A 16369-nucleotide genomic window follows, 5' to 3' on the forward strand; every position below is an offset into this window, starting at 1 on the left:
AAACACTATGCTGATTTACATCAACTTAGTAGGTGTTTACATTCACTATTTTTGTTCTAAAGCTTTATTAAATAATTCTTCTAAGTGCATATTACTTAGAATAGCCAGTGGGAACAGGAAAAAAATTAAAGACAATACATCACAAAAGCAATATTATACTTACACTTTCTTCATAGCTCCCCTCACTACTAAAACTGTAGATTTAAGTCAATAGTCAGAAAAATGGGCACACTTACTGTGGATAAAAAGAATAACCAAAATACTCCAGAAAGTTCAAGTTTTCATTACGATTTGCAGATAAGGTTAAGATTACTCCCGAGAACATTCTGTGCCAAAAAATTAAAAATTCTGCAACTGTTAAATAAACGTGGAGGCACATGAGATATGGAGCAGGCACCCTGAGCAAAGCAGGCACCACATGTGTAGGTGCCTAGTGTGGGGCATGGGTACAGGTAGTCAAGTGGGGGATCTCGATGCACTGAATGAGACTCTGCAGGGGGCTCAGCAGGGTGGGGGGAGAGAACCTGGGTGTGGGAGGATATAGCTTAACATGGAGGTCTGGGTGAGGGGGACTGTGTGTGGAGGGGGTGGCTCATTGGGATAATCCAGATACAGAGGGAGTGTGGCTCAACAGGGAGGTTTGTGGGTATATAAAGGGGTTGACGCTTAGCAGGAAGGTCTGGGTACGTAGGCATCTGATGTATATGCAGTAAACTAGAGTTCTTTAAAATGTGTTCACCTGTGGGTCCTCCATTTCAGGAGCACTCATATCTTGCACCTATGATTGGAGATTTTTGGTTAACAGCACATTCAGCCTAGGCATGTGCACGGTTGCTGGAAGATTCCCCCCTCCCCGCCCCCAATGTGGTAACCATGGGCTTGGTGTAGCACCTACCGAGTGGCACCTTCAAGGCACTCAACACTGGCACCACTGATCCTCCTGCCATTCCCAGTTCCCTTTAGCTGGCTACTCTGACAGATGGGAAGGAGGCATGGTATTGGAATGGACAAACACCACATCTCGAAGGACAAAAGCTATGAGAGGTAATCAACCATTCGTTCTTCAAGTGATTCTTCATTCCACGAGGTGAATTCCAAGCTGACGTTAGGAGACGGAGTTGGAGTTCTGGACAGACTGAAGCACTGCTTTATCAACAGCTGCATCATTTCTTGCCTACTGAGTGATTGCATAGTGGGCTGTAAACATATGACTGGAAGACCAATTAGCTGCCTTACAAATCTCCTGTATGGGAACTTGAGCTAAGAAGGCTGTCAAGGATGCTTGGGCCCTTGTGGAGTGAGCCCTAATAGGTGGTGGGGGAAATCCTTCCAGCTTATTTCTGAATACATGACACAATCCAGAAAGACACTCTCTGAGAGGAGCTAGTTTGTCCCTTCATTCTGTCAGCAATGGCCAAAAACAGTTGTTGTGAATTCCTGAAGGGCCCAGTCAGGGGTGGCCAATCTTTTTTCACTGGGGACCCCATGGCAGTTTTTTTTTTTTTTTAAAACACACGTTCTGAGGGTGGAACACAAAATAGCCCCACACTCATCCTGCCCATCCCCAGGCTTAATCTCAGCCCCAAACCACCCTGTCCACCCCCAGGCTTAACCACTCACAGCCTGAAACCCAGGATTAATTTACCTTACACTAGAGCTTAGTGTGCTGCTGCCACCCCTCGCCCCATGTACCTTTGCTGGGCCACTGTCGTCTCCTCACTGCAATTGTGCAGATCCCCCCCAGCCTGCTACTCCCTTCCCTGACATACAGTGCAAGCAGCTGTCTGCCCTGTCGCACTTAAATAATGGGACTCAATTTAATTGGTTTAGTAGCCAGCTGTTAAACCAATTAAACTGAGATCTACTCTTACAATGCAGCAGAGTAGGGACCCAGAGGAGGAGGGAGTGGCAGCAGCATCTGGAGCCACAATGGCTCCTTAGAGACACATGTGGCTCAGACTCCCAGCTTCTTGCAGAACGGCACCGCTGCTGGCTCCACAGGCTGGATGAAAAGGCTCTGTGAGCCAGATTTTGGCCTGCAGGCCACATGTTGGCCACCCTGGTCAAGTTCTATCTACATAAAAAGCTAATGCCCTGCACACGTCCAATGCATGCAATCTCTGTTCCCTAGCAGAGTAAAGACTGGAAGAGATATGTTCTGATTGATGTGGAAAGAGGAGATCACCTTTGGCAGAAAAGCCAGGTGAGGTCTCAGTCTAACTATGTCCTTATGAAAGGCTTTATAGGGCAGATCAGACACCCTCCTAGCTGAAGTGATCATCACTAAGACTATCACCTTGTATGAAAGGCATAGGAGGGAACAGGAGGCTAAATGCTCAAAAGGGGAACCCAGAAGCTTGAAAAGTACTAAGTTAAAGTCCCATCATGCAGGTAGTGGTTGTCTGACACGAGAGGGTAGCCTTTCTAAGCCCTTGAGAAATCTGTAGGCCATGGGATTAGCAAACGCTAGACAGCCCATCATTCTGGGAGAAAAGCTGAAATAGCTGCTAAGTGGACCCTAATAGATGTGAACAACAAACCTTGTTGGCTGAGGTGCCACAGATAGTCTAACAGTTGCCACTGAGGCTTCTGCATAGACATATCTCTGATTTGCCCACACGGGGAACCATTTCCAATTGCCATGTAAGTCACCCTTGTGGAAGGTTTCTTACTATTTATAAGGACTTCCCTCACAGGATCCAAATATGAGAACTCTGAGGCATTCAGCCACAAATGCTGAATGCTTCCATGCTGTTAAGTGGAGGGACTGAAGGTTGGGGTATCGAAGCTGACTGTCCTCCTGCGTAAGCAGGTCTGGATGCAGAGGGAGTATGACTGGGTTCTGTGTGGGCAAGTCCAGCAGTCAGGCATACAAATGTTGTCCGTCACTGCTGGAGCTATGAGGATTACTCTGAGTCTGATCTTATTTTGAGGAGGACCATGTGAATCAGTGGAATGGGAGGAAACACAGGATTAGGGTGGAAACACATAAGCAGAGGTCTTCCCCAAAATATGCTGGGCACATTCATTAGTGACCCTGGTTCTCACATGAGCAAACCCTCCCACACTTCCTGCTGAAGCAGGTGGCAAACAGATCTTTTAGGGGGGATGCCCCCCAGGCCCGGAAAATTGATTTTTAATCACATCCAGGTGAAGAGATGACTCGTGATCTCTGAAGGACCAGCTGAGGTGGTCTGCTATGACATTCTGAGTGCCACATAAATAAGAGCTAATTAACACACTAATTACAAATGACAAACTATTTACAAAACAAATACCAAAAGCTAACATTGCTAAGCACTCACTAGGACAAACATGGGGAGTTTCAGCTGTCACTGGTGGCAAGAAGGAAGAGGGGGAGGTGGGGGCGCAAGTTGGTGGTGCCTATGTTGAGAGCCATGAAGATGCCACTGCAGGGGATGCCACACTGACCTGATGGCTACCTGCTAGGGGAAAAATCTTCCAGAAGCCATGCATATGTGCATACACGTAACATGGACTGCAGACAATCATTCGAAGAACTAGTTTGGCCCAGAAAAGAAAACTGATTTACATGAAACTGAGAAGAAACATTAGGTAAGAATTTTGGATGAAGTAACGATACCTTCTACAGAAGGCAGTACATGGAGGGTCTGCCATTAGAGCCCTCATCTCCCCAACCCTTTGAGCAGAAGTGGTGGCCACCAAAAAAGATCTATTTCCTAGACCGATCTAGCACTGAGTACATAGCTCAAAAGTCTGTTCCAAGAGATTGTTAAGAAGGTTGAGATTCCAATGTGGAGTTGAGGCTCTAATGTGCAGAAAGATTCATAGTCTTTCTAACAAGAAGTCCTGTGGCACCTTATAGACTAACAGATATTTTTGGAACATAAGCTTTCATGGGCAAAGACCCACTTCATCAGATACATGACTGCCAGGGAGGTTTCAGAGGGGTATTTAAAGAGTGCGGTCCCAGTAAAAGGGAGGGCCAGAGTTGAAAAGGCCCTTTATCAGTAGCATGTATGAAGAGAGTTAAACACAGGTCAGATAAGATGGGAAGCGGGGGTTATAGCCCACTGTCAGGAACGTGGAGATATTAACACCTAGGGCAGAGAAGCACCTTTTGTAAGTTGTGAGCCACTCCCAGTCTGTTTAAGCCTTGGTTAATGGAGTCAAATTTGCAAACAAATTGCAACTCAGATTTCTCTCTCCATTTGATTTCTGAAAATTCTTTGTTTCAGGACCGCCACCCTTAAATCTGCTACTGAGTGTCCAGGGAGCGCCCCCCCTCCACCTGCACTACATTGATGACATCTTTATCATCTGGACCCATGGAAAGGAGGCTCTTGAAGAGTTCCACCGTGATTTCAACAGTTTCCACCACCATCAACCTTGGGCTGGACTAGTCCACACGAGATCTACTTCCTGAACACTACTGTGCAGATAAACAACGGTCACATAAATACCACCCTATACCGAAAACCCACAGACCACTATGCTTATCTATATACCTCCAGCTTCCATCCAGGGCATACTACACAATCTATTGTATACAGCCAGACACTAAGGTACAACTGTATTTGCTCTGATCCATCAGACAGACAAACATCTACAAGACCTTTACCAAAGCTTTCCACAAAGTACAATACCCACCTAAGGAAGTGAGGAAACACAATGACAGAGCCAGATGGGTACCCAGAAGCCACCTGCTACAAGACATGCCTCCAAGGAAAACAAGAAACCACCACTGACCATCACATACAACCCCCACGTAAGGCCTCTCCAATGCATCATCAGTGATCTGCAACCCATCCTGAACAGTGATCTTTCACTCTCACAGACCTCGGGAGACACTCCTGTCCTTGCCTACATACAGCCTGCCAACCTTAAACAAATCCTCACCAGGTCACAACACAGTACTTCTGAGCCTGGAACCAATCCCTGCAACAAACCCTGCTGCCTACTCTGCTCACATATCTACACCAATGATATCATCACAGGACCTAACACCAACCATACCATCAGGGGCTCCTTTACCTGCACATCTACTAATATAATACCTGGCATCATGTGCCAGCAATCCCCCACTGCAATTTACACTGGCCAAACTGGACAGTCTATGTAAAAGAATAAACAGACATAAGTCAGACATCAGGAACGGTAATGTACAGAAGCTTGTGGGAGAGCACTTCTCTCTCTCGACACTCAGTAGGAGATTTAAGGGTGGCAGTCCTGAAACAAAGAAATTTCAAAAAAAAAAAAAAAAAATCAAATGGAGAGAGAAATCTCTGAGCTACAACTTATTTGCCAATTTGACTCCATTAACCAAGGATTAAACAAGGACTGGGAGTGGCTCGCACCTTACAAAAGGAGCTTCTCTGCCCTCAGTGTTAACATCTCCACATTAGATTGAGAATGGGCCATATTCTCCCTCCCGCCCCCCGTCTTATCTGACCCACTTTTTTCCTCTCTTCATACATACTACTGATACATACAGGCCTCTTCCACCCTGACTGAAACAGACCTTGTCAACTCTGGCTCTCCCTTTTACTGGGACCGCACTCTTTAAATACCCCTTCAAAACCACACCCCCCACTCATGCATCTGATGAGGCAGGTCTTTGCCCACGAAAGCTTATGCTCCAAAATATATTAGTCTATAAGGTGCCACAGGACTTATTGTTCTCAAAGATACAGACTAACATGGCTACCTCTCTGATAATAGTCTTTCTAAAATCCCACTGTGGTCAGAAGCAAATACTGAGAAACTTTTTACTAGCATGAGCACAGACAACCTTGCCACTAAATGAATCTTGCTGGAACTCACAGAAAGGCCTGACATCTTCCATTTCAAGAGGTGATACAAAATTGTGGAATTGAAAAGATGGAAGATTTTAAATGCAAAGAATTGGACCAACAAACAATACTACCTCCCAGGCAGGGATTCCAAATTGAAAATTGAGAATGACAAGATGAAAGATTTCACCATGTGCAGAGAGAGCTTCATTTCTAAAAATAAGAGTCTTGTATATTCCTCTCTGCTATGTGAAAGCACATTTTGTCCTCCTGATGAGCAGGCCTCCTCTGTCTTTGAGAGCTATTGAAGAATCATGCACATAGTTGCAGAACATTCAGATTGGGACCGAACATCTGACCTGCATCCCAAGATACGGTCATGAGCCATGACCAAGCATGACAGGTGAGTCTGATACAAGGAACCCCAACTTGTCATGAGCAAGTTGGTACAATCAAAAAAATCACATTGGCTTGGTTCTGCTTGATTGTTATGAGGATCTGTAAAAGCAATAGAGTTGGAGTGGTCCTGAAGAGGGATAGAACAATGGGTTGGGTGGGCAGGAGAGTGATAAACTGAAAAATATAACTTGATAGTAATAGCTTCAATTCCTCATTCGTCCAAACTGTGCATTAAGAGACAGTGTCATGCAGCTGAAAAAAACTTGATATTGGGTGGACTTTTTCACTGAGTATCAGAATAGGCATTTGGATGATGCTAATGGCTGGTGTGACATGGTTAAGACAGTTCCCCTTTAAAAAAAAATACCACATACACACTCCACCCTTCTACCTCTTAACTGGTTGCTCCTGGGGCCTACAGAAGGCAGAAACTGAACAGGTTGTAATCTTTGCCCTGATTTGAGGCCTAAGTTCTCTCATTTGCAGTTTTGTATATTTCTACAGATCTAAGCATTACACTGGCATCCTTCCCAAACTTCACATAGTTGGGACCCAGTTTTTTTCAGTACCTCTTCCGTGGCCCAAAAATATTTTATATATTACACACACACACACACACAAAAGAAAAATGAATAAGTTAATGGTTTATTGTTTATTCACAATAACAGTACATAGTGATAATTTGTATCTTTTCTGAGGACCAGTACCATCCCCCCCCCCCCCCCGCCCCACAGGATCGGCACTGGGCCACGGACCACACTTTGGGAAACACTGCTTTAAGGCATGAAGCAAGCCATTTGTAGAGTCTGAGAAAAATCTTTTGGCCCTCAAAAGGTAAATCTTCCCTGACCAGTTATACTCGCTGTGGAAACTTGACAACTGAAGCCAGGAAAATCAACTCATTATTAACCAACAATTGACATACATTTATCGTGGAGTTAAACTGTGCTCAGTGATCTTGCGGCCAAAGGACAATAAAAACAACCAAGCTTCCCATGATTTAGGTAGTCCTATTTTGACAGTAGCACATGGTGATTAGCTGCCCTGAACTGCAATGTGGGCGAAAATTGACCTTTTTTTACAAGCAGAAAGGTCCAGATGTTTCTGGTATCCAAAAAACCACCCCACATATTAAGGATGTTCCTTGCCCCTTTCATTGATTGTAACTACATGAAATAAATTAGGTGCTGGATGAGAAAAAAACATTTAGAATCCCTGCCTGGGAGATAGTATTGTTTATTTGCTCACATGCATGTGTGTGTGGGGAGGCAAGGTGTGTGTGTGGAACCTACACTTAGACTTTGCCAGATGGCGTTGGATGGCTCAAGAAGGGCTTCGTTAATCAACAGCACATGCTGAAAAAGGAACAGGTAATATTGTTCAGGAGCTTGCAGTGGGATTCCTGGACTTCCTGTAGTAGGATTTGCAGAGAAGAAGCAGATCAATGATACAAGTCCTGAAAGTGCTGAATAATCAGCTACCGATGGTGGTGCCACTACTGCCTTGTCAGGTGAGGACAAAGTTTATGTATAAGAGGGTAAATTTCTTGCCACCTCTTGCCTCTCAAGAGTCTACCCTGTTTGACTCAGGAGTAAAGGAGAGGAATGGATAGCACCAGGAAATAAGGTTCTCTGCGTTCCTTATATGAGTGAACAGAGTCCCTAAAAATTAGCCGTGGTACATTGACTTTACTGGGATCATCGGAAAACGAGGACCACCATGAAGCATGGTGCAGGATACCCAACGCTGGTCATCCCAAGTGCTGACAGATAGAATACCATACCCTTATCTTCCTTGCATGAGCACTGGGAAACATCATCTGAAGTAAACTGGAGAGACAAATGAAAAGTTTAGAGTCAGAATGTTCCTCCATCTATTGTACAGGAGGAGACAGCCACTGCTTATGGATGGCTGAAGCTGGGGATAAAGTAAGTCTTGTAAAGAACAAGAGCAGTCACTGACCCATGTGCAAGAAGGGGAGACTCAGGCTCAGTTGATGTAAGGTCCTATAAACCTTCTAGGGATGTCCAGAAACTATAGGACCTAACAGCATTTTCTGCTATCACAACAATCAACCAGCAGCATTTCCTGGATCAACAACGAAACCACAAGATACCTACTTTACACAGCTCAAGGGAAGACTCTTCTTTCACCTGTTAGGCTGAACGAATATACTTAGCCTTAATCATCCTAGACACAATCATTAGTGTACCAAATATGGAGACTAATAAAAAGCTATTGTTTTACATTCCCAAGTAGGTTTAAGGAGGAGCCAGATGGTCCTTTGTGAACTAGGCTTAAGAGAGTATACTGGGAATAATCTATGTCCGTTCAAAGAATATTTTCAGTACAAAGTTACTTCAGGTCAAGAAGCTAGGAAGAGACCTTAACTAAACTGAAGTCAACTCCCCTAAAAAAGAAGACACTTAAACCATAAGGCATGTACTAGGCATGGCTCAGTCATGCCTGTGCTGCTACTACCCATTCTATTATAGATGTGCTGGCATTTACTTTCATGAGAGCCAACAGAAGTATGTGCACACAAGCAGGCGAATCACATCCTTAGTTCACACTATAGAGCCATGATGTACAACATGCTAATCACTAGCCACATGTGGTTATTTGGTGGTCGAGAGTGGCTAGTGGGCTTGAACAATACATATATTTCCAGAATAATGTGGCTAGTATGCTACAGATGTAGTCACTATAGTCCCGAACTGGTTAACACCAGAGGTATAGAGACAATGGATAATTTATGGCCAGATGTAGGCAATCTGGCATCTAAAAGGAACTGAGCAAATTTCCCTTATTGACCATCAGATAAAGAGAGATTTAATGAGCCATTCCCAGGGGATACACACCCCTCTTCCTCAATTGGTGCAGGGCTGGGTATTCGGGATGCAAAAGTTCAACCAACATGGCTACCATAAATCAGGGTGAAGGGACTGTTGGAAGCACATGTGCAATTTCCTGGCAATCTCAAAATACACTCCTACAAAGGAGACTCACTATTCTTTAATGTTCATCTGTTTGTCTTCTAATACCTGAAAACCTTTGTATAGAAGTAATCTATTCTGGTTGTAGCCAGTCTGCAGAACCCTTTAAAAAAGGGGTATGGAGTATTCAAGGGCTACTCTGAACATTTGAGTTTGCCACAAAGATATGCAGTAAAACTAGATATTCTGTTACAAAGCAGAAAGTTACAAGCACATGAAACTTCAGGTTCTTCAAAAAACATGAGCTTAAAAAAAGAGGTAGTTACTGAACAGCCATGCAGTGCTTCCACCTTATAATCAGGCATTAAATTATTTTGTGTCTTTTTTAAGATTGCCAGATGCTTGAAAATTGGGTGCTAATATCCTTTGCCTCTTAACAGCTCTTAACACTGGGGAGTGGCGGGGAGAGGGAGAGAAAGAAAACCACCTGTTCAGTTGTTCCAACCCCTCTGACAGAGACAAACACTTACAGGATTTGCACCAAGCATTCTTGAGACTGCAATACCCCACCTGAGGAAGTGAGAAAACAAATCAACAGAGCCAGATGTGTGCCACGAAGCCTCCTACTACAGGACAAGCCCAAGAGAGAAACCAACAGAACACCACTAGCCATCACCTACAGTCCTCAGCTAAAACCTCTACAGCAAATCATCAGGGATCTACAACCCATCCTGGACAATGATCCCACACTTTCACAGGCCTTGGGAGGCAGACCTATCATTGCTCACAGACAACCTGCCAACCTAAAACAAATCCTAACAAGTAACTATACACCGCACCACAGTCACTATCTCAGGGACCCATCCATGCAACAAGCCTCGTTGCCAGCTCTGCCCACATATACACACCAGCAACATCATTACAGGACCTAACTGGATCAGCCACACCATCGTGGGCTCATTCAGCTGCACATCTACCAATGTAATTTATGCCATCATGTGCCAGCAATGCCCCTCTGCCATATACATCGGACAAACTGGACAGTCCCTACGTAAAAGAATAAACGCACACAAATCAGACATCAGAAATGGCAATATACAAAAACCCATAGGAGAGCACTTCAATCTCCCAGGACACACAGTAGCAGACTTAAAAGTAGCTATCCTGCAGCAAAAAAATTTCAAGAACAGACTCCAAAGAGAAATTGCTGAGCTACAATTCATCTGCAAATTCAATACCCTCAGCTCAGGATTAAACAAAGACTGTGAATGGCTGGCTAAATACAAAAGCAGCTTCCTCCCTCTTGGAGTTCACACCTCCAGATCTACTGATGACAATACAACTCAGCCTGCCTGCCTGAGCTAACCTCGTTATCCCCAGCCTTGCTCTGGCCTATTTATACCTGGCCTTGCAGATTTCCAGGACCAGCATCTAAAGAAGTGAGTTAACTCACGAAAGCTCATGCTCTAAACTTTTCTGTTAGTCTATAAGGTGCCACAGGACCCTTCGTTGCTGCTACAGATCCAGACTAACACGGCTACCCCTCTGACACCTGTTCAGTGCTACTGAGCATTCCTCCCTATGGTTTTGTCTATGTTAGGATTTAAGACAGGGACATTCACATACTCTAATCAACACGTCAGGTGCAGACAAGGCACACTGCCCTTAACACATGCTAAACTGGCTAAATTAAAGCCAAACCTCCCCACAAAAGTTCAGCTGCAATTACAAAGCTTGCTAGTATATGACAAAATAGCCTTTCCCCAACCAATAGCATGGAATCCAAACAAACTATCTTTGTGGTTCTCTTTTGTTAAGAGAGAGAGCACATGCCACAAAATGTTTATGGTCACCCAACCAAACTTTACCTCTAACACAATGACTAATCAATGGAAGAAAATGAAGCATCTTTAATTATACTTAAAACCCCTCTAGAGAAGTCAAAGGCCTGGGTACATTTTACTCAAATTAGTCTACATTGGATCATAGGAGGATTCACGACATAGGTATCTAGAGGTCTTAATATGATTATATATGGAGATACACATCTCATAGAACTGGAAGGGACCTCAGGAGGTCGAGTCATTGAGTCCAGTCCCCTGTCCTCTTGGTAGGACCAAGCACCATCCCTTTCCTCCCCTTCTATTTGCCTCAGATCCCTACGGCTGTGTCTACACAGGCACAAATCTTCGAAAGAGCCCTATTTCAAAGATTACTAATGAGGCACTGAATTGGCTAGATCCCTCCCGCTGCCCTGTCAGCCACTAAGCCAATTCCACTGAGTTCCATTATTTCAGTGGGGGGGGTAGGGCAGGGCAGGGCAGGGAGTCACAAGAGGATTCAGCTGCATGCGGCTCCTTACAGAGCTGCATGCTGCCAATTTCTAGACTAGACTGACAATAATAAAAACCCAATCAGAATCCTTCATCCTTCTAATATCCAACAATCTACAAGTGCACTTTAAGCCAATATAGCAGTTAGCATTAAGAAAAAGCCTATCCAGAAAGTATGTGATTGTATGTCTGACATTAACAATAGAAAAAATTACAGGGTAACGTGGATATTCATTTTCAAGCTATCATCTATGGCAGGGCTCTGCAACTGAAATAGTGAGAAGAGCCATTTTTTTCAAATTCAGTTATAAAATCAACGCTTCAAGAGCTGCAATGCACATAAATACAAGACAGTCCTTAATAAAGTCAAACTGTAATTTGTCACCCCTATTTTGAGGGCAGCGCACACACAATTGTTAGTATCAGTTAGAAAGTTGTTACCCCATCTCCAGGCTTTACCTGCCTCAACCCCCAAGTCTGCTCCCTTATCGCAAAGCTTTAACCCGCCATCCCACAAACTGCCCCCTGCCCCCAGGTTTAACTCCTGCATCCCCAACCCCACCCTTCCCAACCGAAGGTTTAACTAACCCCTTCAGCACCAAGATTTACCTGCCTCAGTTAATAAGCTCCACACTCTGCTGCTGCTTCTCCACAGTCCCACATTCCCTTTGCTGCTCCCCCTGGATGTGGCTACACAGCTTGGGCAGGGCAGGTTCAGCCACCCCCTTCTCCAGCTCTCCTGCAGGCTGACTTCCCACACATGGAGTGGCTCCCTCTGCTGGGGCTCCCTGTCCTGTTGCAGCTTCCCCTCTGCCACAGCAGCCTGCTCAGTGGCTCCAGAGGCTGCTGCCACTTAAACAAAACACTAAATTCTGTTTAAGCAGCGGCAGCGCTCAGAGCCACAAGTGGTTCCTTAAAGAGCCACATGTGGCTCCAGAGCCACAGGTTGCCGACCCCCAGCCTATGGCAAGCTGGTTCTCATTTCTAATTAGCCACTAGCCTAAATCCACATAAAATGTAGTGGTTTTTCTATATTTATTTAGTCATGTCTCCTACTTGACCCAAATTCTTATACCACTGGCCTCCATAAGAGCTGAGTACCTTCCCATAAAGCATTAAGCAATTGTTGTGGATGTCACGTGGAAATAATTCCAAGAACAAGGGGGTGTTGGCTCTGTGGGATTCCAAAGGGGAAGGAAATGGTTCAGAAATCAATCTCTATTGTTGTAGATCTCTGGGTCTAAAGAAATAAGTGGGTATGATTCTGAAAGAGTGTTATACAATTCTAACCCTACAGAAATGGAAGGCATATCCTGTGTATTGTTATGACAGACAAAGGGAATGCCAGATTTTGCTTTCAAAAACATTAGAATAAAAGTAACAACTTACTACCCTAAATTAGGCTATGTCTACGCTATGCAGCTTTTAGCAATGAGGCTATTTTGACATAGACCTGTAGCAAAAAGTCAACCCACATAAATGCTGTTTGTCGGCACATTTGCTGACGATTGACTTCTAGCCTCCATAAGCAGCCTTCATTTTGTGGGCAGGAGAAGGTTCCTACCAACAAAGCAGGATTTACCACACAAAGTTTGTTGTTGTTCAGGGAGATGGTTAACCACCCATGAATGATTAAAGTTGCATCATTCAACTGAAAGATTAGACTAACTTTAGAGCTTAATATTTATTCTCTTTTAGTACTCAAACTTTTAAGGAAAAGCAACTTAGCGAAGTAAAGTAGCTTCCATCATCATGCACAGTGGAAGAAAATACACAATAAAATTAAAACTAACGGTAAATTTTGGCAAATACTACATGAAATTCAGATCTGGTAAGGCTATAAGAACCAGAACTAATTCTGCTCACCAATTTAGTCACCATCTTTTAAGAGAAAAAGAACCACACAGAATAAAAATCCTGTCTGTCTAAATAAACTATCAAAAGAGCACTTCAGAGGTTTATGTCACCCCAGGAGTTAGAACACTGAGCCTCATCTGGTCCAATGATCCCAAACACATAGCTCAGAAGATATAGCAACTGGATCTTTACCAGGACTCTCCCGAGTCAAACCAAACAAGGATGTCCAATGCACTAAGCATCCCCCAGAATTGAGGGCACTCTAAGAAAGTTTCCAGAGGCCCTCATCATATGAAAAAAAAACATTTTTCTTTTTTGTTAAAAAGTTCTGGCTCATCACATCCAGAAGTAGACTCATCAGTCTCATCCCATCGGGTTTCAAAGTCACACAATCAGACATGCACAGATTTGTTTGCTTTGTTCTGAAGTCAGCCCTACTTCTCAGTGTCCTCCCTTCCCTGCTCCTTTTTCATTGTAATCGTCTTCTCTCCTTTGTTCTTTTGTCAAGCCAAGAGGAGTCTAGAGCTCTAGGCAACACTATGCCCCTCAGTACACCGCGAGAAGGGCCAAGTTTTAGGGCAGACAGGGTCACAAACAGCGTCCTGGCTCCTGCATCCAGCTAGCAGCGAAGCCTAGTCCTCCCCGGCCAGCAGCCAGCCACTCTCCCACCTGTTGCTACCCCGGCCAGCCGCCTCCTCGCACGGCACACAGCGGCGCCGTGTCACAGCCCTGCCAGCGGGAGGCGCCCCCAGCCGGACGGGCTGAGGTGGGGCCAGGGCCGCCGAGCGGCGCTCACTGAAGGCCGGTGTCCGGGCCCCGAGCAGCGGGATGTCCGGCCCGGCCGGGTGACGGCGCCGCCGGTCCCACTCACCATGTCATACACGTTGAGAATCACCAGCTGGTTCGCCATCCTCCCGCCGCCGCGCTAGGGCCTGTCAGGCCGGCGGCCGCGGGGCGCTCGGACCTAGGGCGGGCGGGACCCCCGGGGGGCGCCTCCTCCGCGTCCTGCCTGTTGCTGCAGGCACCATGGAGCCGCTGCCGCGGGGAGCCGGGGCCTTGCCCCCGGGAGACACTGACCCCGCGGCAGGTAGAGGGGGAAAAGCCGGGACTCGCAGCGCCGGGGCGGGGCTCAGCTCTAGTGCCGCCTCCTGTGGCGCCCACCCGGCCCCTTAAGCAGGCGGAGCCAGGGCAGCGCTGGGATGCGCCCGCGCGCAGCCGGGGCGTCTCCGCCAATGGGCATAAAACGGAGCCATTGGAGCTCGTCCTCATCCGAGCCCAACTCCCGGCATGCAGTGCGGCATAAGACTACATCTCCTAGCAGGCAACGCGGCGAGCGCAGGTGGGGCCTTCAGTGTTCGAACCTCGCCCCGCCTTGTGGCCAGGTACGCGAACGGGCGGGTGTCCGTGCCCGAAAGGGTCTGTGAAGGCTGAGGAGTGGGGCCAAGGGGATGCCTGGGTCTCCCTTAGGCTGTGAAGGCCGGTGCAGAACCTGAGCTAATGGGGATTGCTCGCTGAAGTGGAGCAGGGCCCAGTACACAGATAAACGTTTCTCTTTCCTCCTACAAGATCAAGTTTTCTGGACTCCTAATTCCCAAGTGCTCCCAGTGTGCAACTTGATGGTATAACTACTGGCTTATGTTTTCAAATACGTGGAAACTATGCTAAATCAATACAACCTGTAAACTAAACACGGAGGCCAATCTTCAGAGCTTTTGCATAGACATATCCCTGCAACCACAAAGAAATACTGGGGGCTTGCCCACGTGACCTACAAGCATACAAATATGCCAATGTTTTGAATAATATTTGTTCTTCTAACTCCACTGCAAGAATTGTCCAGTGTTTTGCAACTAAGCACAGCTTGGGAGAGATGAAATGTGGTGCATAAACTGCCTTCCCCATGCCCTGCCCCTGGAAACTCCAACCTTTTCTGTTTTTAAAGTAGAGAGAGCTGATTTCAACTCATCAGTGTACAAAAGCAGGAAGAATCCAGTTGCCTTCCCTGGAGCAGTGTTTCTTAAACTACATTCTGAGGAATACTGGTGTTCCATGAGCAACTTGCAGGTGTGCTGCAAGTGTTTGGAAAAATACACTGGTCATATATATTTTCTTAAAACCAAATACAATGTTACTTCTTTGATGTGATACCTGATAAAATTACTTTATTTTGGTTTTGCTGATTTTTTTGAAGAAAACTTTCATATATGTTCCAAATAACAATATTATTGTTTGGTGTTCTATGGTCTCAAAAAACTTGAAGAAACACTGCCCTAGAAGGAACAGAGGGCAAGAAGCCTAAACCTAACCCATAAATTTATGCCTAATTTTCAGAATATAAAAATAAAATTTAAGTTTTAATCCATAGGGTTCTATTGTTAACCTAAGAGCAAAATGAGTATAAATGTATGTAGTACTATTTTTTAAGGGTTCAAATAGCTTCAAGGCCTCTGTTGCAGCTCTTAGCTTTGCCAAATGGTAACAGAATGCAATCAAAAATAGCTAATTGAATTATTTCAATGAGCAGCTGTAAAACTCATGATTCTTAACAATATTATTGCTGCTTCCAGAAGCAAAAACCAAAAATCAGAGGTTAAATATTGAAATGATTCAACAAGAGAGGAGGCTCTACAAAATAGATACTGGGTCAAGAATAGAGTGGCAAAAACCTCTTCTTCTCCACACGTTAAAAGAAAGGTTGTGGAATAGTTAGGATAGGGGAGCTCTTCCCTTCACAGGGAAGATGGAAGGGAAGAGAAGAGAATATAAAGTCACATCAGCACAAGTTTTCACAGGGGAGACCAGATAAAGACCCTTTTTTTGTAACTAACCTGTGGCATCAGTTCAAATGTAATCAGACAGAGTCACAGGGCTGGAAGACACCTACTTCCTCTTCCACAGCTTATGAAAGATTCAACCCTCAACAAAGTCCAGGGATAGAACCCTGGTGAAATGATACTAGGCTTTCTCTTAGATGGGAATCCCTACCACTCCACCACTTCCATTTTTTGACCCACTACCATATCTGGTATGCCTAGAGGGAGAATGAAAAGGCTACTTGCATTCCCTCTGG

At 45.2% G+C, this 16369-nt stretch overlaps 1 protein-coding gene across 1 annotated transcript in view; it reads right to left on the reverse strand.

The window, feature by feature from the left end:
* DESI2 (desumoylating isopeptidase 2) overlaps positions 1-14474 on the reverse strand; it is a 32647-nt gene extending 18173 nt beyond the window's left edge. The window contains exon 1 of the mRNA XM_074990070.1: positions 14171-14474. Coding sequence (XP_074846171.1) covers positions 14171-14209 — 39 coding nt within the window. The 5' untranslated portion in view covers positions 14210-14474. The remainder of the gene's footprint in view (positions 1-14170) is intronic.
* Between the last annotated feature and the right edge of the window lie 1895 nt (positions 14475-16369).

Source organism: Carettochelys insculpta, chromosome 3 (genome assembly GCF_033958435.1).
Source record: "Carettochelys insculpta isolate YL-2023 chromosome 3, ASM3395843v1, whole genome shotgun sequence".
Classification (NCBI taxonomy): domain Eukaryota; kingdom Metazoa; phylum Chordata; order Testudines; family Carettochelyidae; genus Carettochelys; species Carettochelys insculpta.